The following is a 22,327-nucleotide window of genomic DNA, read 5'->3' as shown; positions in this document are numbered from 1 at the left end:
GGGCTTCCCCTCCGGATCCGGCTCAGCTGTGCCGAGGCCCTCCGCCCCACTTACCTTTGGGGGATCAGCTGCTGCTGCCCCCGCTGCCGATTCCTCTGCTGCTGCTGCTGCTGCTGTTATAATTCAAAATGTTGTAAGTCGAGGACTGCTTGAATTAATCACCTACTTACAGTCTTTCAAGCACTCTAATCCCACTGCCTCTAGTTTATTTACCCTTAGGAAACTCCATTTTTGCATAGTAGGCCAGTGGCTGCTGTGCCCACTTTTTCCCCAATTTCTCCCTCGCATGCCCCATTTTCTTAACATTCTTCCAGCCAGGTAATGGTAGAAACATGCAGCCTTCCCCAGCCCCTTCATTGCCTCTTTACTGAAGCAACTTAAAAAGCAAATGTACGCCAAACTTTCCAAATCTGGCATTCCCCTACCTCCTAATTCCCTGACTTCGTATAGCTCCATTCTCTTTAACTTCCACCCAACAAAACATATACCTACCTCTGTACCCTCCTTATCTGCTGCCGTGATGCACCACTCCTGTGTAAAGGATGATTAGCAAAAGTACCATTTTCACTGCAGCCACTTTACCATTGAAAGATAACATTCTATCACTCCACAATCCCATTTTGTCCCATGCTTATCTTTAACTTCTCCCACAGTTTTGGTCCTTCCCCTTTGGCATCTATTGGTATTCCCAAGATCTTGATTACACTCTCTGCCACCCACAGTCCAAACTTCTGTAAATTCTCCCAATTCCCTACTTTTCATCTTACTGAATTTTGCTGCTGACACCTCACTGTATTCCTCAGTATACATCAGTACCCTTTCAACTGATATGTTGCCCTGAGTCACTATGGTGACATCATCCCTATACAATGAACATTTAACTTCTCCTCCTCCTGGTATCTTGACACTTAGCAGCTTATCATCACAAATTCTCTGCACTAATAGCTCCATTGTTCACACAGCAAGATAGGGGGACAGTGGGCATCCCTGTCTTACCCCTGTTTATATGGGAAACACTTTGCTCAATTAACTATTACCAGTGCTTGGTTTCCTGCTTTACTGTGTAACACTTTAACCCATTTGATGATCTTCACAGGAAACCCTATCCTCTATAGTTGGGGTTGTTAATCTGGGGTACACATACCCCTGGGGGTACTTGGGAAGGCCTTAGGGGGTTCGTGCAGGTGGGCAGGGACGGAGGGCCACCATCCAACACCTTGTGCTGTTGCCTCCCAGTCATGGCGCTAGTCAGTTTGTTGCCATCAAGCCTGTAAGTATGTTGGGGATTGTTCGTACCCAGATGGGTGAATCATTACACCATCCTTCCCCCTTCTTCCACCAGGGTGTTTGGCTTAGAAAGATTTTCTTGTTTGTTTTCCTTTTGGACCATTCTTCAGTCCATATGCTTTATGTCTTTCAGTCTTTATTTCACTTGTACTTCTCTTACCACTTCCTTTAAAAATTCCTGGTTCCTTGCCAGTAGTTCTTCTAGCTCTTTCATCCCCTTCTTTGTTTCTCTTCAACCAATATTTCTGAAAAATTCTCCTGTTCTTCTCTTGATCATTGTCCACTACTCCCAGATGCTTTTGTAATATCTCTTCAGCATTGTCTATCATTTATACAGTTCTATATATTCTTGAGAAGTATTCTCATCTTGTAATAATTGAACACTTAACTTCCACAACCCTTTCTCTCTGCATTCACTTTTATCTAAATTCACTTCCATTCTCAGCATCCGGTGATTGCTGAAGGTCACATCTAAGATCCCCTTCTTTTTAATCCTCAGTCCATTTAACATTAGTACAAAATCAGTCCTTGACACCTGTCTTCCACAGAGTTTCATTCTCATAATCATCTTCTCACCTGCCCATATATCTTTATCAGTGATCTAGATGAGGATGTGAAAAGCACGCTGGACATGTTTGCAGATGGTACTAAGTTATGGGGAAAAGCGGTCATGCTAGGGGATAGGATGCAGATCCAAGTGGATCTGGATGCACTGGAAAGGTGGGCGGAGCAGAACAGGATGCAGTTCAATAAGGATAAATGGAGAGTGCTTTGGTTTTGAACTAATATCATGCATAGTGGGTGCATCTACACATGCATTAATAAGCCTTTTCTAATGTGCATTAAATTTAGTACCTCCAGTATGAGGTACTAAATTAATGCACATTAGGCTGTGCTAATGCACAGCAACAGATTTGCACACTTTTTTAGTGATTCTTAATGTGCAGTAGACTATTTTACTGTGCATTAGTGTATTGTTATGGTTTTTATGTGATGCTTTAATATGCAGTAAAATAGTCTACTGTATATTAAAGTGCACATGTAGACTTGTTCAGTTTGTACTTTAAGTAGGTGAGTATCAAAGTGCTATTCAAAATTGTATTTATGAAACACCTATGCTAAAACTTGCAGTTTCAAAAAAAGGTAACATGCATCAATTTTGGATGAGCTAAGCGTATCGGTACTATATGCAAATTGTTACAACCATATTTAATTTCAAGGTTATTATTTTGAAATTTGCTACTTACTTCCATGTGCTCAGGGAGAGCAGGGTCTGACAGTAAGGAGAGGGGGAAGGAGCTGCCGGGGGAGAATGCTGGGGAGAAGGCGGAGAGCAAAGGACTACCTGATCCCCTACCTGATTTATTTCCCCTGCTGTAGCAGTGGGAAGGAGACACATTCAAGGCAAACCTTCAGTAGTTAGATTCTATAACTGGGAAACTGTAACAAATTTATAAATGTTCAATATATAAAATCTAATTATTGGGGTCATGGTCATTATAAGCAGGGTCATCTTCTGTTTGAGTAAATATGGTAACGTTGCCTAAATTTATTTTTAAAATTGAAGTAAAAGTGAAACAAAATATTTTGCCTGAGGTTATTTTTTTCTTCTTTTTTCTTTTCTTTATGATCTGAAGGAAGAAAATTTCCTTTAATTTGTTCAGGCAGTGAGCCAGAAAATGAATTGTTCGTACAACTGTAGCTGCAGCCTAACCTGTGAGACAAACATCATAATCCCATAGGTAAATCCATGGTCCTAAAGAGAAACTGGGTTATAAGGCAAAAAAGCAAGGATACCTGAATCAGAAATAGAAAGGAAGAGTCAGAAGTGTACATGGTACAGTGTATTCCTGTGGAACCCGTTGCCAATCCATGTACAGAGTAGATATTTTAAAAGCTGAAATTCGATGGCAAAAAATAGAGGTGAGATAGTTAAATCTCCCCAGCACTTACCTCTACAGCAGTGGTTTCCCTTGGGAGTGAGCCTCTGGCCAGCACCAAACCATACATCTGCTGCTCTGCCCTCCCAACTTGTCTCACACATCACAGCTAGAGCTGTTAAAGGGAAGGTGGAGGAGATGGGCTGGGGGAGGAGGGAGGGTGCAGTGCCCCCCCCATCCCAACCTATTTAGGCACCTTCTCCCTTAAGCAGTGCCCAGGGCTCATGTCCTGCTCACCCACCCATAGTTATACTACTGGAGGGAGGATGCCTTCACAGGAGGAACAAGAGAAAAACAGCCTGCTTTAAAACTAGAGAAGCGCCAAACAATAAGGTTTGATTTCTTTACCTTCAGGCACTTGATAGGCTCCCATACCATTTGCAGGGAAAGGAAATACATTCCTTTAAATGGACCCTTGTAAAGAAAGTGGTCTTCAGGCTAAAAACAGAGAGCCCTATTAAAGAGTCCCAGACTCCACTGAAAACTGAAATGAAACCAGTAGGGGAAGAAGCACAGTAAAACAAATTAAAAGAGGTTCCTTAAGTGCAGAAGTAGAAGAGAAGGGAATAAAAATGAAAACAAAAAGGTAGTCTGGTATTTAACTCTTTCTGCATTGTGTTGGTAGGAAAGAGGATATTGCTGCTGATTTTTCTGAGTCTCCGCTCTTTGAATGCTTCAGGTTTCTGCACCATTCAGAGTGCATACTCCTGTAGAGTAGGCAACTACCTCAGCAGAAGCAGCATTGTGGCCTTTAGTGGTCAAATGGAGACAGTCAAACAACAGGTCCAGAACTATTTCTGGGTCCTCATGGATTTCTTATAGTCAGCCTAATATTGCAGTATTCATGGCAAGAATGGGTGATGATTAAGTAGGGTGTCCAAATTCACGTCAGAGAAATATGTATGCAACAGTTAAGCTGCTTGATATGCTTCACTAAGAAACATGAAGGATTTATAGAATGATAGAGTCCAGTCTCAGTGCACTGTGTAGACCAAAACCTCAAAAAGGGTGTGTCTACACATTCATTAAGGTGCTTTTTCAAATGTGCATTAAATTTATTACCTCCAATGTGAGGTACTAAATAAATGCGCATTAGTCTGCCCTAATGTGCAGTAATGAAAGTGCACGTTTTTTAAAGTGATGCTTAATGTGCAATAAAATAGGCTACTGCACATTAAAGCACATGTGTAAATGTACCCAAAGAAATGCAAAGTAAAAACCCTGAGCAATTATGATAGAGCACAAAGAATAGTAAATGTGACAGGGCACAAAGAATAGTAAATTCAGGGAAAATGCTAAGCATATCTTACCATTAAATGATATGCAATGCAATAAAGGGCATAGCTAATCAGGTTAAAAAACAGCCAGTGTTTAACATTCTTATAAAAGTGTTTTAGTGATGACAGAAAGACTTGTTAAGTGTTAGTAGTTTGGCTTTGTGACAGACTATATTTATAGTGTGTCTGGGTTAAAGTTATCATCATTTTGGGGAGAGAAAGGGTTAATTGCATTTCGAACCAGAGCTGTGGGGATCTGCGTAATGTTCTCTATTAGTGGGGAATGGATCATCAAACAGCAGGGCACTAATTTGCCTATGTTGACACACCAGTTGGATTCCAGGCACTTTTCTGGTGCCAGAAAGGCACTTCAGAGGAGGACCCTGCAATGATGCAGTCTTCAAAAACCAGAGACTCCCAGGGGTAAAAGGGAGAGAGAGAGAAAGAAAGAATGGGAGAGGCTTTTTTCTTTGATACTATGGGAGATTGATGCCCCACCACCATCTCCCCCACCACCCCCCGTCATGTAAGACCAGCTGTCCATCTTCTACCTTGCAGAGGGGTCCTTCACAAACCGGACAAGCACAACACAAACCAGACTACATTTTGTTGCAAGGTGAAGTGTCTATATTCAAGTGTGACACATGCCTGGATCAGGAAGCAGAGAAGTTGGAGGGTGTCATTGGAGCTAGCCCCTGCATGCTGGTTTCTGTGGCATTTCAGAGTTCCCATCTCGGCGTGGCCCAGCAAGAAATTGGCTCCCCTCTGCTGTTCACTATAAGATAAAGAAAATGTACACAATCTCAGAGACAGACACTCTTTTTTATTTTTACTTTTAAAACATGGTTATAAAAATATTAAAAACAGAAGGTAAAAGGTAAAAAAGAAGTGTGGGGTGAGGGCTTCAAATAATCAGGGGTATCAGAGACCAAAAGGTTGGGTCTCAGAGTCTCTAGAAGCTATGCTTCAGCTGGCTTCAGGGGATATTCCAAGAGACTGGGGAAGGCTGGAGGTCCCAAGCAAGTGCTCCTTTGGGGAATCTATTACAGTCTTATCAAATTGAATGCACTAATAGGAGCATCTGGTCCAAGACTGATCCTCAGGAGATACTTAAATGGGAAAACTGTCAAGCCTGCCAAAAGCCACTTAGAAGGGAAATGGTTCATGGGGCCAGGTGTGACTGATTGAGCATGAGAACTCCCAAAAGACAAAATTCCCCCTTCAGAAACAATGTGTGTGACTGTTGCACTAAACCTGTAGCAGCTACAGCCATTTTCATTTAAAATTACAGTAAGTAGAATGGTTACAGCACTTGCCCAGGATATGGGAAGTCTCAGTGCCCTCCTTCCCCTGAGGGGGTTTAAACCCTAACCAGGCTATCGACAGAGCCTGGGGTAGAAGCACCCTAGATCCAATCTAACTGTGCTGGCCACTGGCACTTGTGGAGATTGGAGAGTTTCTTTGTTTGTTTGCCTGTTTGCTTTACATTCAGACAGATTTTAGTGACATGATGCTCAATTCCTATTTCATGTACAGCCATTGTAAATGTTCTCTCAAATAGACTGATTTGTTTTGCTCCTGGATATGCCAGCTATTCCCAAAACACTTGATATTTGCTCTCTGAATTTCCCAGATACTACTATTACGTTTTGTTGCATGATTTTTCTCTAAAGGATTTCATCTTTACCAGAGAGAAGCAACTGGGGAATGGGTGGCTAGGCTGCAGTAGTGCAGAGAAGGACCTGGTGGTTACAGTATAACTTAAGATGAATATGAACCAACAGTGTGGTTTTATTGCAGAAAAGGTCTACAGCATACCAGAGTGTATTAATAGGAGTATCATTTGCAAATCAACAGAAGTGATTCCTCTACTTTGTTCAGCACTGGTAAGGCATCACTTGGAGTACTGTGTCCAGTTTTGGGCCTCACACTTCAAAAAGGATATGGACAGGTTGGAAAGAGTCCAATGCAGAGTGAAAAAAATATGATTACGGGGCCTGTGAAGAATGACTTCTTAAGAAAGGCTGAAAGAGTTAGGGTTATTTAGTCTGAAGAAGAGAAAATTGAGGGGAGATTTGATGACTGTTTTCACATACCTGAAGGGCATTTGAATATGGAGGTGGGCTTTCCTCTGCGGCCTTAGGGCCTTCAACTGCAGAAGGGTAAGTTTTTGGTTGGGAATTAGGGTGATTGAGCATTAGAGTGGGCTACCTAGAGAAATGATGAAATCTCCATCCTTGGAAATTTCCAAGAGCAGGTTGGACAGACACTCGGCTAGGATGGCATAGGGGTCTGGGCTAGATGGTTTCCTGGGTTAGGGACAGACATTCAAAAATGTCTGACTTGATTCAATCTTTGCAAGTTAGTCTAACCTGGCTAGTCTAAATCAGTTTGTAACTGTACAGACATCCCAGACATGCAGGTACATGCCCTCAGTGGCTCAGGTTAGAAGCTTGGGCGGGGGACAGTGCTTAAGCAGCCCTCCCTTCCCTTTAATAGTGCTGAGCTGAGGTCAGGTGTGGCCAGGCCTGGCAGAACTCTCTGATTAGGGAGGGGTCCCCTCCCTCCTGACCAGCCCAGCAGGGAATTGATAGCACAGTGTTTATCACCCCTAACTCAGTGTTTATCACCCCATTAAGAAACTACCTGTTGATTTTGCCTTTGTGCTGTCTGCCACAGCATGGTCTGTAGCCAGCATATGGTCTGCTAGCTAATACACAGACACCTCTCAGGAAGGCAGAGGGGAGTGGGGAATTCCTGCTTAGCAGGGAGTGGTGGGGTAGGGTCTAAAAAGGGAGGAGCAGCCTGTAGTCTCTGCCAGAGCTGCAGCCAAGGAGCAGAGGGGAAGGGCCACCCTGCTGTGGAGCAGAGAGCCCCGCCCAGCCCAGAGAGCATGTCAGGGTGCTGGGAGAGTCTGATTAACTTAAACCAGCAAGGGGTCTGGGACAGACATTGCATAAACTGGTCTGACACAAATCAGTTAAGTCTGATAGTACATTCAAGCAGGTTTATTTCAAACTGGTTTCATCCATTTTTAAACTTTTTTATGTGTACTGAACATCTGTTCTGTTATGGTTTTAAACCAGTTTCTGATCACTTGAATTGGTTTATGTCTAATGTCTGTTCTTAACCATGAGGTCCCTTCCAGCCCTATTTTTCTACGATCCTATAAACATGCGAAGGCCAATACCTTACCACATGTTTTACTTTTGCTCTGTTTTTAGATTTATGTTCCAAGAAATTAGAAAAAAAATCATGAGTAGGTGGATTTTTCTTCTGGGCTTTTAAAATATTATTTAATAAAAATCAGCTTTATTGGTAGATTTTATACCCATGGAGAAGTTGAATACTGCTTAAGGACTGACACTAATTCCCTCTAAGCAAAATACTTCATATACCCTCTTGTGGGGGAGGGAAGACAGTTAGGATAGAATATCTTTTTCTTTTTCAAGGATATTAAATTGACGTTTGTTTTAAAAAGAAATTTAGATATACATGTAATATCATTACCCTGTAAATAAGCAGAGAATGCTAACATAACTTGCAGATGTGTAACTGTTAAGTCCAGTATAGTACACATTTCTTTTTTATGTGTCAAAGCTTGAACATGAGGGTCTTCTGACAGGTGATCAAGTGCACGGGCTTTGAAACTTACAATAATGAAATGTTTCTACTACTTTTGACACACTGTTACTAGTGAATGGAAATAATCAGCAAGAGAATGATTGTATCACAGTTTTACAGAAGTAGAATCAGTAATGAGTCACACTTCATTTCATACTGCAACCACTTCATGTCCAGTGAAAGAATATTTAAGAATGTTAACCAGAAGCACCATGTTTTAAATGGGCTGATGAGTGGTAAAAGCAAATTAAATACACGTAGATCTCAAAGCCGTTCCTTATGGAAAGGAATCCTAAATGTTATAAGACAAATTGTCATGTTTGCAGGACTTACAGGGCAATTTTCTGGCTGTAACTGCTATAAATTTCTTCTGAAAGGAATCTTAGCTAGTTGGTAGAAAGCTGTTAAAACGAGTCCCTGTATTAGCCACCCTGCCTTCCATGCTATCACAAGAGGCAAGCTCTAGGCCAGTGGTTCTCAACCTTTTTGTACCAGGATCCATTTGTAAACATCAATGGCCAGTCCTTACCTAGTGCCACTCATTCCCAACCTACTGCTTCCTACCCCCAGGCCCAGCCCACAGTGTGTGGCCAGAGGGTGGGTGTGTGGGGCACTGCCCAAGCAGCACCTTACATGCTGGAACTCTGCCAGCCTGCAGGGGAAAAGCCGCAGTTTCCTGTGTTTTTCTCCTTTAAACGAGAATCCACTTTTAGAAATTGTTTGTGACCCTTTCATATATTTCTGTGACCCACTTTTGGATCGTGACCCACAAGTTGAGAAACGTTGCTGTAGGGCATGATGGGGCACAGCAATGTTCCATTCTATGGCAGAGCCCAGACAAGCACAGAAGTGTACTGATGCTGCAGACCCGTTTGCAGCACTACACACTGCACATGCAGGTGTTCCGCATGCTGCTACCTTGTAACACAAGGTTGTTTTTGACCCCAGTAGATCTCAGGGTCAAAAAAACCCACGCCAAAAAAAGCAGGGTGGCACACGTGGTGCCCAAAATCAGATCCCGGCCAGCCAGAGTCATGCACTGTGGCTGCAGCTCCTTGGGGCCCCCAGGACCCCAGGTAAAGCTGTTGGAGCCAGCACAATTTATAGCCCCGGACTCCCCTACGCCACCTGGGGTAATCTGCTGTGTTCCTGGGCATGCATGACATGGCCATTCCCCAAGGACAAGTAGCAGTGGTACAAGGTGTACTGCTGCTACTTGTCCCTGGGGAAACAAGCATCTATGCTTATCTGGATGCAGCCTATGAGGCCATTCCACAGCTGACATAAACTGCTTTAAGCTCCTGCTGGGATGGAGGGAGGTTAAGATGCTCTAACTAGTTCTTCCTGTTTCCCCTACCCCCACTCTATCTTGCATGGACTGAAGCTTTGCTTGTGGTAGAGATTCTCACCCTGTCCATTTTTGTGAAATTCCACTGCTGCCAATAATCAGTCAGCAGTCACTATTCAAAGTAAGAGGCCAGATGATTTTGCTGCTGAAAATAATTATCTGGCAAAGATAATGCGAGAAGCAAGAATTTCTTAGGGTAATATGTTTTATTGGACCAACTGCATAGTTGGAATGGAGTTATCTAAGCTTTTGAATGCAAGACATTCTTCATCAGGTGTGGGCACATCTACACGTTCATTAATGTGCCTTAGATACTGTGCATTTACCTTAGTACTTCCTTAATAAAGCACTAACTAAATGCACAGTACCTAAAGTTACCACGCAGTACCTCCGGTGAACAGTTATTTAGTGATGTTTACAGTGCATTAGTCTAATAACATTGCACAGTAGGCTATTAGCATAGTTTTTGCTATGACATGCTACTGTGGAGTAGGGCTGTGTGAAATTTCAGCAGCGGTTTTGTTTCAGAGGTATTTCGGGCCATTTCAATGCCTGAAACACCAAATCCAAATCAAAACAGAAGGCTCCAAAACACCTCCAAAACAAAACAAGGCATCCAAAATGTTTTGGAAATGTTTTGGAAAATTGTGGAGTTTTGAAGCCGGACCTGCAGGGAAACAGCTGTACATTGCTGCCCTGCCATGTGACTCAGCTCTGCAGGGAGCAGAGATATGAGCCAGGGGTCTCCTCACAGCCACTGCCTGCTTCGCACTGCCTCAGCTATGTGGGGCTGCATGGGGCAGGCAGCAGCAGTGAGGAGACCCCGGCACAGTTATGTGCTCCTTGCAGAGCCAGGTTGCGCGGCAGGGCAGTGCTGGTCCCTGCCACGTGACCTGGCTGCACAGGGAGCAGAGATCTGGAGCTGCATGGGGCAGGCAGCAGTGGCGAAGAGACTCCTGGCATGGATCTCTTCTCCCTGCAGAGCCAGGTTGCACAGCAGGGACCAGCAGGCTTGCTCACCACTCTGCGCTGCTTCCCTGCCCCATGACCTGGTGTGATATGGATCAGAGATCCTCATGAGGGGCTCCTCACCTGCACAGAGGGCAGCAGCCCTTCCCCTCCCCCAGATGAGCCACTCATGGCCCTGTCCTGCTCCCCACTGGGGCCCCAAGCCCCTGGCCCCAAGCCCCACCTGGCTGGGCAGTAGGACTGTGCAAAGCTTGCTGCCCATTCGAAACAGATTCGGAGGAGCCGAATCTCGAAAACTCATCACTGTCCTCCAAAACAGCCGAATCCAAAGCCGAATTGAAACACAGCCATTTTGCACAGCCCTACTCCGCAGTGTTATTAGGCCAATACACAGTAAGCATCTTGTGTAGACATGCCTTCTGAGCAGTAAAACCATGGGGCATTTTTACACATGCAACAGCCACAGTGCCAGGCACTTTGAAAAGTGCCCAGCGCTGGGATGCTTGCAGTTGTATAAGTGGCAAAATGCGCATCACCACTGAGAAAATGGCAGCAGCACACTTTTGAACTAAAACATGTAAAAGGTGCTTTAGTTCACCACCACCATTTTCTGTGCATTGATGTGCATTTCACCACTTATACAACTGCATGCGACGCAGCACAGTGTGTGTCAGCTTGCCTGCAGAGCAGACTCAATTAATTGAGTCTGCTCCAACGTGTCAGATCTCTAATGCATTGCGGGACTAAAAAGTATGTATATAAATGTCCACTTTGCTCAGACCTGGCTGGTGCAATAAAATATATCACCCTAAGACATCCTTGCCACTAGCATAATTTCTGGACCATCACATCTAGAACATCACTCTAGCACTACAGTAACTTGGAAAAGATAGATATTTACAGATTATAATAATGAAACAATAGTCCTTTGGTCTCACTGTAGAGGAAAAGAAGAAAAATGGTTTGTGCATCATGTTCTATGTGTTTGCATTAACCAGAGCAAAAAAGCTAGATAATCTGTTCCTTCCATCCTGGGTACCAATTGATTTTTTTTTTCTTTCTCTCAACTTGTAATAGGTGAGGAATGATCTAACGGATGTTTTGTATGGTGAAGATATTGAAATTTCAGACACCGAGAGTTTCTCCAATGATCCCTGCACAGGTGTCAAGAAGCTCAAGGTATGTGTTACTGTTATTCTTTACATTGGAGAAGAATACAAAGATATCAGTGATGCTTCTGTCATGGCATTTATTTGTTTGGGTTTTTTGTCCTTCAAGAAAACAAATAAACAGTTAAAGGTCAACAGAGCTAACTGTTCCAGGTGTGGCAGTGATCCATTCTTCCAGTTAATGTAGACAATGACTTCACAGAAAACTCTATTATAGATTTCATGTTTTATCTAAAGTTTTATCTAAAGTAGGCTTGTAGATGCTGCTGCCTATTAAAGGTTGTGCATATCTTTACTTATTAATTATTTGTAATGAAAACCTAAATCTTTGTGGTGTAAGCTTATTTATAGGTACAGGTGCTCTGTTTATAAAGGACCCTGGGTCCAGATTGTCATTCAGTGAATTCAGTAGGAGTCTTCCCACTGACATCAGTTGGGTGTTGGATTGAATTCTTTATTAGAATTTTCTTTATTAGAATTTATGTCTCGGCCTTTTGGCTTAGATTAAGTGTATGATCTATTCTGTTTCTAAGAAAATAACTTATTCAAGGATAAATTTGATATTGAAATTGTTTATCATTCTTTTCTTATTACAGCAATTTGTTAGGCTCATAGTGATTGACTATTCAAATTAAAAGTATATATTAATTTGTTCATGAAGTATGACCAACCATAACATAAAGAAGACAGGCATGCTCATAAATTCGAAGCGTAAGGAGAGGAAAAGTTTTTTTTCATGCCATCTATTTTCTGAAGCAAATCTAGTCCTGGGCCCCAAACTTTCAGACTTAAATGTATGCTTAATGTTAAGCATATAAGTAGTCTGAATTAATTCAACAGGATTAAAAGTCAGCATATGTGCCTTTTCTTTACAAGATTAAGACCCTAGTAAAGTCTCTTTCTTTAGAAAAGAGAGGAAAGACTGCCAAAATGCAGCTAAGGGTGCCATCTTATTCCCCCTGACTTCAGTGGTTGTAGGATTAAGCCAAGCTTAAAATAAATAGTCAAAGATCACATAAGTAAATTCTTTATAACAGTGTATATAGAGACCAGGGTTTAGATTTATATAAAAATGTAACTATATTATTTCTTGGCTTTATGTACATGCACATAAAACCTTAGCTTTCTCTTAATGCAGTATTTTTATCACAGGATCAAACAGCATTTAGTTGTACATATATATTTACTGGTGAACAAGGTTATCAATTGTGAGAATCTCATGGGAGTAGATTTATAACATTACTGATGCTACCTGCTTTCAAGTAGATCAGAAAGGCTAACAGCAGTTTTCCTAATATGTTTAATGCCAATGCTACAGTGTTTGGGGGATATACCAAATGTTAAAGTAAAGGCTGAACAACTAATTGTTAAAGATCCCAGAGCAGTCTCGTATGCATTTATCTGTTTTAAAGGGCTTGGGAAGTTCTTATTTTGTCCAGAACAGTTTTTTTAATTCTTACTGTTCAGTAACATTTTAAAAATTATTGAGCAGATGCTTTATTCTGAATGAGTAGCAGCTGTTGGCTATTTCATGGCAGTGGTGTTCCTTTACTTCAGAGCCCTTCTCACCAGAACTCAGGGAGTGCTTACCCTTACCCCCAAATGGGATTGATCTTGACGTTAGATACAAGCCAATACATTTGAGATCTGAATAAAGTTTAATAGTTTTAGAAAATGCATGCATAATATTGGATGTTTTCTGCACATGGTCTGAAATCTATCATGTTTGTAGGTTTGGCACATTAGATTGTTTTTTTTGTTTTTTTTAACAGGGGGTTCCCATGGGCTGTAAGCATAGCATGTGCAGATGTGCACGTACCTCATATAGAGTTAGCATCCCCAACTTATCCTTTTTTGGGGGAACTTTCCTTTAATCTTAATTAAGAAATCACAGCCCTTTACTACTTCCTGAGTGGAGCTGCTCCTATAGATTGCCAGACAGACCTCCTGTGTTTTGCCTCTAGTTCTGTCTCCTTTATTTCAGCAGTTTTTATGTTCCTTATCTGTAGCCAAGAAGACTCAGTGACAAGTCTGAGTCATAGTAACAGGCATGCACTGTTAGGTTCAGTTTTAGTACCTGACACCAGAAGAATTAGAACATTGCACCTGGATTTATTTAAGCTAATGCATGATGTTGGCACAGGAGCAAATAGGCATAAGCTAGCCATAAGTAAATTATCTCTGGAAATTGAAAAAAAGGTTTTTGAGTAGTGTGTTGAGAAACAACCTTTCAAAGAATTTCTATGCACAGGGGCAGATCCAGAGAGGGTGCAGTGGTGAGGACACTGCCCCCTCTTTCATTCAATGCCATGGGAGCAGCAGCCAAGGGCTTTTAAATCTCCAAAGCAAGTAAAAATCCCATTCTCCTCCCTCCTCCACTCCACTGCCCACCACTGCTACTGTCTCTGGATGCCCCAGGAACAGGGATAGGAGAGGCTTCAGAGCTGCTCCTGCTCACTCCAGCTGGGCTCCTCAGGGAGCTGGACTCAGTTGAGGGCAACCGGATCAGCAGATGGGTTCCTCCTCCCTGCTCAGCCCCACAGGTGTTCCCCACCAGCCCAAGAATAGGTGCAAGGGAAGGGAATCTGCCATCACCACCACTACTGCTGTCTCCAGGCAGCCCAGCTGGAGTGGGACAGGAACAATTCTGAAGGTTCCCCACCACCACCACCACCCTTTTCCCACCCCCAGGTCAGCTTGAGATAGCAGCAGTGGCAGGTGGGGAAGGGGGGTGTGGTGGAAAGGGGAGGGGAGGAGAGGAGAGGGACAGGCTGGTGAAGAGGAGTAGGAAGGGGGAAGAGGGAGGAGAGAAGAAGGGAAGGGGAAGGGCAGCTTCTTACCTGATTGAGAGATTCTTACCTGAAAAGACCCTGGCTGCTGTTCCTGTGACACGTTCTGCCTGCTCTGTTTTGCGGGAGACTGGGGGCAGGGGTGCAGCCACCCGTGAAGCACTGGTCACTGCTCCCTCACCCCCCTTTTCAAAATTTTGGATCCACCCATGTCTGGGTGTGAGCTAACTCAGTAGTTTTAAAAGGGAGATTGATACATTTTATGACCAAGATTATATAACCTGATTGTCTGTAACATTTCATAGATTCATAGATGCTAGGGTTGGAAGGGACCTCAATGGATCATCGAGTCTGACCCCCTGCCAGAGGCAGGAAAAAGTGCTGGGGTCATGTAACCTCAGCCAGGTGCTTGTCCAATCTCTTCTTGAAGACCCCCAGGGTAGGGGAGAGCACCACCTCCCTTGGGGAGCCCATTCCAGATTCTGGCAACCCTTACAGCGAAGAAATTCTTCCTAATGTCTAACCTTAATCTGCTCTCCGTCAGCTTGTGGCTGTTGTTCCTGGTTATTCCAGGCGGTGCTCTGGTAAACAGCACATCTCCTATTGCCTGCTGTCCCTCTCCCCTCCTGGTGAATTTGTATACTGCCACAAGATACTCCCTCAACCTTCTCTTGCAGAGGCTGAAAAGGTCCTGGTCCCTCAGCCTTTCCTCACAGGGACTTCCCTGCAGGCCTCTAACCATACAAGTGGACCTCCTCTGGACCTTCTCCAGGTTGTCCACATCTTTCTTGAATTGTGGCACCCAGAACTAGACACAGTACTCCAGCTGCAGCCTGAGCAGTGCCGCATAGAGGGGAAGCATCACCTCTCTGGACCTGTTCGTGATGCATTTACTAATGCATGACAAAGTGCAGTTAGCTCTGCTAATTACTTCATCCCACTGATGACTCATTAATTTTGGAGTTGACGACAAATATGAGATCTCTTTCTGCTACTGTGCAGCTGTGAAGGTCATCCCATAAGTGTGCTGGTGATTCCTTCTCCCTAGGTGCAGCACCTTGCACTTGTCCTTGTTAACCTGCCTCCCGTTGTTTTCTGCCCACTTCTCTAACCTGTCCAAGTCTACCTGGATTTGGTTTCTTCCAATCAGTGTGTTTGCTTCACCCCATAGTTTGGTGTCATCTGCGAATTTGGATGGAGTACTTTCCACGCCCTCATCCAGGTCGCTGATGAAAATATTGAACACCACTGGCCCAAGGACCAAGCCTTGGGGGACCCCACTGCCCACATCCTTCCAGGTCAATACCAACCCTTCCACCATCACTTCCTGGATATGTCCCTTAAGCCAATTTGCCACCCACCTTCCTTGCAAGGTGAATTCTACCAAATAATACTGATGCCCTCCCTTTGGGCAAAAAGGGAAAAATTCAGTTGATCAATACCCACCAAATGCATGAAACCCATATTTGGATCTTCACAATGAATCACTACACCAGAAAATGTGTATGTATCTAGGCACATGGCATTCTGAGACTCCATCTATATGTTAAAATTAAGACATAATTAACCAGTTAATCACACCTTAAGTTGTGACTCAGCTACACATTTAACAATTAATGGCATCATAAAATAAGAAATAAGATACAATATCATTCCACAAAAAAGGTGTAATAATTTTTTAGCTTGTTCTTGTCATGCTATTGATGGAACTTGTGGCCAGGTACTCCCCTGTGCCTGGGAGCCCCACCTGCTGCCAGTCAAGCAACTGACAAGGCTCGCAGTGGCGGCAGGGTTCCCAGTGCTGTACCCACTGTGAGCCTCCGCAGCTGCAAGGCTTGCAGTGGAGAGAATGCTGCCCTCATGTGGGCCCTGTCAGCTGTGGGGCTTTCAGCCATAGGAGCCAGTGCAGATAGAGTGATCCCAGGATCCCCCTGCCCCAGCAGTAAAGTGTGATGAGATCTGATGTACGATTGTACAATCATGCATCCTGTCATGCACATGTGGAATGGCAGGAGGCACAATTGTGTGGATTCTGCAATAGAAGGTTCCATTGCACCTTTACCTGCACATGTACAGGGCCCTGAATGTGAAAATGGGATGAGGCTTTCATGTTACAAGTTATAACTTAAGCAGCCGTTTCTGAAAATATGGCCTACAATATTCCAATTCGTCTTCAAGGAGGTGTTATGCTGGTATAGATTAACTGGTATCTATTGTTTTGACCTGCAATCATGAGGAAAATAGAAATAAAGTCAGTTTCTTAGCAACAGACTTAGGACCACATCCTAGTTTGCTGCTAAGTTACCTAAACAGTGCATATTTTTATAAGGGAGGCAAGAAGTTTTCTGGGCGATATCTTTTACTGCACAAACTGAATCACTGGGACAGACTTAGACAAGCTTTTGGGTGGCACAGTACCCTTCCTCGGGTCTCTTTTTAGAGTGACTAAGATGGCTCTCTTACCTAGACACCAGTTTGGAATCCAAGACACCTAAGCATCCTTGCGTATCTCCATTTTCCCCTAAATGACTAAGCCTTATTGGGCATGCTCAATAGTGATCTAGTGCTGCCACCTAGACATTTAGTCCCATCTTCGCCAGAGAGAAGCATAACTCATGCTTGGTGGGAGGGCACTCTACTGTTGCATAGTCTGTGTTGGTTGAAAACCCTTAAGTCTGAGAGGGGCCAAGACCCCAGATTTTCTACATCCTAGACAACCACATGGGTATTGGAGGAGGTAGCTTACTGTATGCTAATGGCAGTGCTGCTGCCTGTTAGGCAGATGCAGTCATTCAAGTAGTTATCTCCCCACTCAAGTCCTGATTCCCACTAAGTTTTACAGACAGGGTCAGGGTGCATTGTGGTCAGATGGAAGCATGTTAGCATGGGTTCAGACTCTATCAGGAATATGAAGAGATAAGTCCCTCCCTAGTAAAATAGGCACTTTATCTCTGGAAGCACCAAAAGGCACAGGCAGAAGTGACAATTTTTGTCTGATCTGGTCCCAGAAAGCCTTTTACAGCCAGGACCAAACAGAAGTGCAGATCACTTTAAAAGGGTCTGATCCCATGAAAATTTGAACCCTCATTGCATGAGGGATCAGATGAACATGCTCCAAAACAGAGCATGTTCTGTAACTTGTGTCTGCAGAGCTCCCAGCCTGTTGCTGTCTTCAAAATGGGAGGACAGAAAGAGAGTGGAGGGAGTTTGGTCTGGATTTTTTTCAGCCAGTGTTGGAGGCTGGGATGGGTGGATTGGAGCCCCCCCTTGGGGTGGCGGGGGCTCCAATCCACCCACCTCACCCTCCAGCCCTAGCCGGGGAACCCCAAGAATGAGCTCCCGCTGCTCCCTTCCCCCCTCCCATTCTGAAAACAACATTGGGGCTGGGAGAGGGGACTGGCATTGCTATGAAGATCAGGCTGCAGGCTCCCAGCAAGCAGCTGGAACCTCCAATTCCCAGACCCAACAGCAGACTTCTGTCTGCACCCTAAATGCTCCCCACAAAAAGAGTGGGAGGCATCTGTGAATCTGCTGATATAGGATCTACATCTGGAGGAGCACTAAGCTCCTTATAAAGAACAGGAGTGCGGTGTGAGTTTACAGGCAAATACAGATCCCATGCCTGGTCAATGAGCTTGAAATAAATGGCAGCTAAATCAGAAATGTGTTAGTTGCAAGGTAGAATCAGATTGCTATGTATATGCTGGAAAAAAAACCATAATTTAAATTAATAAATTAATAGGATATGCAAAGAGAGAAATATATCACGGTTTACATAAATGTGATGTATTCTGTGTGTTCCCCGGTTCCACTTGCAAGATTTCTTTGTATTCTCTGGGACTCTGGTTGTTTGTTATAGTTCATGTTTGAATTAATCATGTACGTTGAAGGACAACTCAGTTTCATTTATAAGTTGTAGTCTGGAGGCAGAAAATATGTCTGAGATAAGGAGTTTAAGATTTTTTAAGTTTGTGTAGAAACATGATTTGAGGAAAAAAAGATGTTAAACAAATAGCAAGGGTACAAAGTCAGAATGTTCTATTAGTTTTAAGTATAACAGAATGCAACTTCTGCAGACAATTTTAGTATTTCAGTTCTGCTTTCATTCTGAGTTAGCACAAAGAGTTGAATGAGGGCTTTTTTATTTATTTATTTACTGTAAATACTATAGTTCTGAAACATCTAGATTTGGAAATGTAGGAATCTTCTGACCTTCTCTTCTGGAGCAAAATGCTTCAATATTCCTGAATAGTTCCATCAATCTGAAATGATTCAGCAGGTCTGCGCCTGCCTGAACTACTGGGGCATTTCACAAGAGTTGTCATCTGGATCTTCATGTTCCCATTTTTTCCCATGAGTGCTGTTCACTGTTGGCCACAGTATATCTTCCCTGAGTGATGCATCATGGGAATCACAAAGAATAAATACTTTTGTGCCTGGCTTATAGCACGCTTTTGAGAGCAAAGCAGTTGAGTGAGTAGGACTTGTGTTTGCTGCCACAAGTATCCCTTCTAACGGAGTATGAGACCTTGTTTAATAAAATGGCTTTGAAAGTTACAGACTTACTCAACTATAGGGCATATTCTGGAAGCTTTGCCTACGTGAAAGCACCATTCACGTATTTTTGTACTACCTGGGAGTATCTGCTCTTTAAGAAATAATCAGTTACTCAATCTGCACTGTTAGTTGACATTCCTTTTTTAAATTTCCCTTAAATAATTTTCATCTTACCAGCAGATTTTGCTGATAAATGAGACATGATCTGAAAGAAATGGAAATCAGAACCCATTAGAAACAGACTATAGGGAAAGTCCAGCTAGGACCATATTTTCTGTAATTAATATAGTATGGAGGAATAGGTAGAAAGCCTGTAACTCTGTGAGCTGAAGTTATGGCTGTAATGAATGGTACTTTCAAAGAGACATAGAGCACAGACCAGCCAGATAGTTTCAGAATAACTAGTAAATATAATAGGGACCAAGCTATAATCCCATGTCATAAATCTGGTACACAAAAAGAATATTCTCTGTGTTGGCAGAAATGACCTTGCCCTGTTATGGCTATCACTATTTCTGCGTACTTCATTGTGAGTATGCCAGCAATCTAGTAGTCAACTTGGGAAATTGAGCAACTTCAGGACAGGATGAAAACTCACTCATCAACCTTAAGATAGGATTTAGTGACCTGGAAAGCAGGCCTCGTGGCTTTTGTTTTTCAGATTCAGGATATCTGACTAGAAAATTTTCCAGCTTTGTTCAGGACTGTTGTTAGCATCTTTGGTCTGTTCTTATAGGTTTCAAGAAACATTGCCTAATTAATGTATTGAGAGAGAATGCACAGATGAATGTTTCACCCCCTCCAGGCAAAAGATGTGCCTCAGTGAAACTGGATCTTATCCCTGAAACAAAATTGGAGACAACAAAGGGAAGATAAAGAGGGGTTTGGAACAAGACATGAATTTTTTTTTTTAAAAGTTGGAAAGAAAGCCTCATGAGGAAAGGCTAAAGGAATAAGGTATCGTTAGTTTGGAGAAAAGGAGATTAAGTTTGTGTATTCAAAAAATTGCCATAAGGTAGGTATAGAGAAACATTATCTTCCCTTGTCACAGTAGGCAAGACATGAGACATTGTGTTTAAATTACAGCAAAGTTAATTTAGTTCAAATCTTAGGAAAACTTCCTAACTTCAAAATTAAAGGAATAAAATGGACTGCCCAGAGAAGTTGTAGAATCTCCATCACTGGTAATTTTCAAGAAGAGGCTGAAAAAAATAGTCATATCTCTGTGCAGGGACTTGAATTAAATGATATTCAAAGTCACTTTCAAACCAACACTTACATAATTATTATTGGTGGAAAGAAACCTAGCTAGAACTTACATCACTAGCACAACCCGATAATGTAAGATGGAGGACTTGATAGATCATTTGAGCCCTTCAGTTTAGACTCTTAGGGCTTTGTTATGCATTAATTTTAGATGGCTCCTAAAGCTCTTAACCCCTGGATTGTCCGCACATTAAGATGTAAAACTTGTGTTAAGCACCCTTTAGACAGCTTAAAGCTATGCCACACCAGGGCAGGTTTATCTCTGATCGGTTTTACCCAGCTTTCCCAGCTTTACTTTTGTGTGACCACTCTAAGCTATATGTTAGTGTAACACCCTCCACTTGCCCAGTGGCCCAGATCGGGACCCTTGCACTCCCAGATCAAGCAACTATCCCCCACATTTCTCCATTTCCCCACTTGCCAAGATCAGGCCTGCAGCCCTCACCCCCACCCCCACCCCCATCCCAAGATCAGGCCTGTTGCTCCCCACTCTCTCACAGACCCAGCTTGCTTGTGGCTGCTGATGCTGACCAGGGGAACCTGCCTGTCTGGCTGCTGCTGCCACCGCTGCCACTGCCATTCTCTGGGCTGGGCTCAGTTCATGATAAGTAACACACCCCAGGGAACTTTCTGACAAAGTTGAATTAATTTAATCAGCAAAGCCTGATAACTGCTTCTTAGGTTGCTAAAGACCTAGCTGAAGAAATCTTAAAGTCACTGGCAATATTTGCAAACCCACGGTGAGGTCACAGAGGACTGGAAAAAGGCTAACACAGTGTCTGTCTTTAAAAAGGGGAGCAAAGGGAAGGAAGACTCAGGGAATTATAGATTGATCAGCCCAAAGTCAGTATTTGGGAAGTCACTAGATTGCAGACATGCTGTTGGGATTTTTACATCAAGAGTACACTAGTGACTGCTATTCAGTAGGGCTGTGCGAAATGGCTATATTTTGTTTTGGTTTCGGATTCATCTGTTTTGGAGGACAGTGATTCATTTCAGTGTTTCAGATCACTGTTCCATTTCAATTCAACCAAATCTGTTTTGGAGTTTCATGCTGTTTTGGTGATTCGGCCATAGGCCGTAATGGAGTATCACTAAAATGCCTATAACTTTCTCATTTCTTGCCTAATTTGGATGAAAGTTGGAAGAATGGTAGCCCCTTCTGAGAGCATGAAGCCTGCCATGTTTTAAGAAAATAGATGCAGTGGGTTTTGTGAAACTGCACCTCAAACTATTCAAAACAAAACTTGTGCCACATGTATGTGTGTGTTAAGGCAAAGCAGGATGAAAACAGCAGGGATGGTAGCCCCTTTTCAGGGAATGACCTGTCAGGTTTCAAGGAAATAGGTGCAGGGGTTTCTGTGAAACAGCACCTCAAACTGTTCAAAGCAAAACTTGTGACATGTGTGACTTTGTGTGTGTGTTAAGGTGCAGTGGGATGAAACCAGCAGGGATGGTAGCCTGTAATAGGGGGGTCTTCCTGGTCCTGGTTAGATCTCCACCCCCCCACCTTTTTCTGGGCCAAACACCCACGCCTCTTTTGCCTGCTACATTTTGATGGAAAACTGGTTCAGATGTTTCCCAGGCAGGGAGCTTCCCACTTAGGTGTCTTGGGCTGACATGCATTCCGCAGCTTTTTACTTTCCCTACACTCTAGCCCATGCCTCACAAATTGCATCCTTCACCCCCTCCAGCTGTGGTCCCCTCTCTGGGACCTTTGGCTCCCCCTTAGGCCCTGGCCCCATCTTCAGGCCAGTTGGAATCCTGAGCCTCTTGTTCTGGACATTCCTCATGGTGGGACCCTGGCCCTTCGACACCCCTCCACACACACCTTTGGGTCTTGGCTCCTGCACGGACCAGTTGAGGGTACCTTTGATATCTTTTATTAGACCAACTGAATAGTTGGCGAAATATATCTAAGCAAGTTTTTGGGTTTAAAAACCCTTTGTCAGGCTGAGGAAGCATCTAGTTGATGTGTGTGTGCTCTTCCTGTATGGAATAAATAATGAAGAAACCAGAGGCTGGCATGCAATGCAGGCAAGAAAACCAGTCAGTGAAAATGTAAATTGAGGTGTCAGGGGGTGAGGGACAGTCTGGGAGC

At 43.3% G+C, this 22,327-nt stretch overlaps 1 protein-coding gene across 1 annotated transcript in view; it reads left to right on the top strand.

The window, feature by feature from the left end:
* The window catches only part of GABBR2 (gamma-aminobutyric acid type B receptor subunit 2), a 1,005,856-nt gene that overhangs the window by 461,896 nt on the left and 521,633 nt on the right, over positions 1-22,327 (top strand). Inside the window, exon 4 of the mRNA XM_019540184.1 lies at positions 11,523-11,624. Coding sequence (XP_019395729.1) covers positions 11,523-11,624 — 102 coding nt within the window. The remainder of the gene's footprint in view (positions 1-11,522; positions 11,625-22,327) is intronic.

This window comes from Crocodylus porosus, unplaced genomic scaffold, assembly GCF_001723895.1.
Source record: "Crocodylus porosus isolate Cpor-Errol unplaced genomic scaffold, CroPor_comp1, whole genome shotgun sequence".
In the NCBI taxonomy this organism is placed as follows: domain Eukaryota; kingdom Metazoa; phylum Chordata; order Crocodylia; family Crocodylidae; genus Crocodylus; species Crocodylus porosus.
The sequence above is the reverse complement of the archived record's forward strand: the minus strand, read 5'-3'. Positions and strand labels throughout refer to the sequence as shown.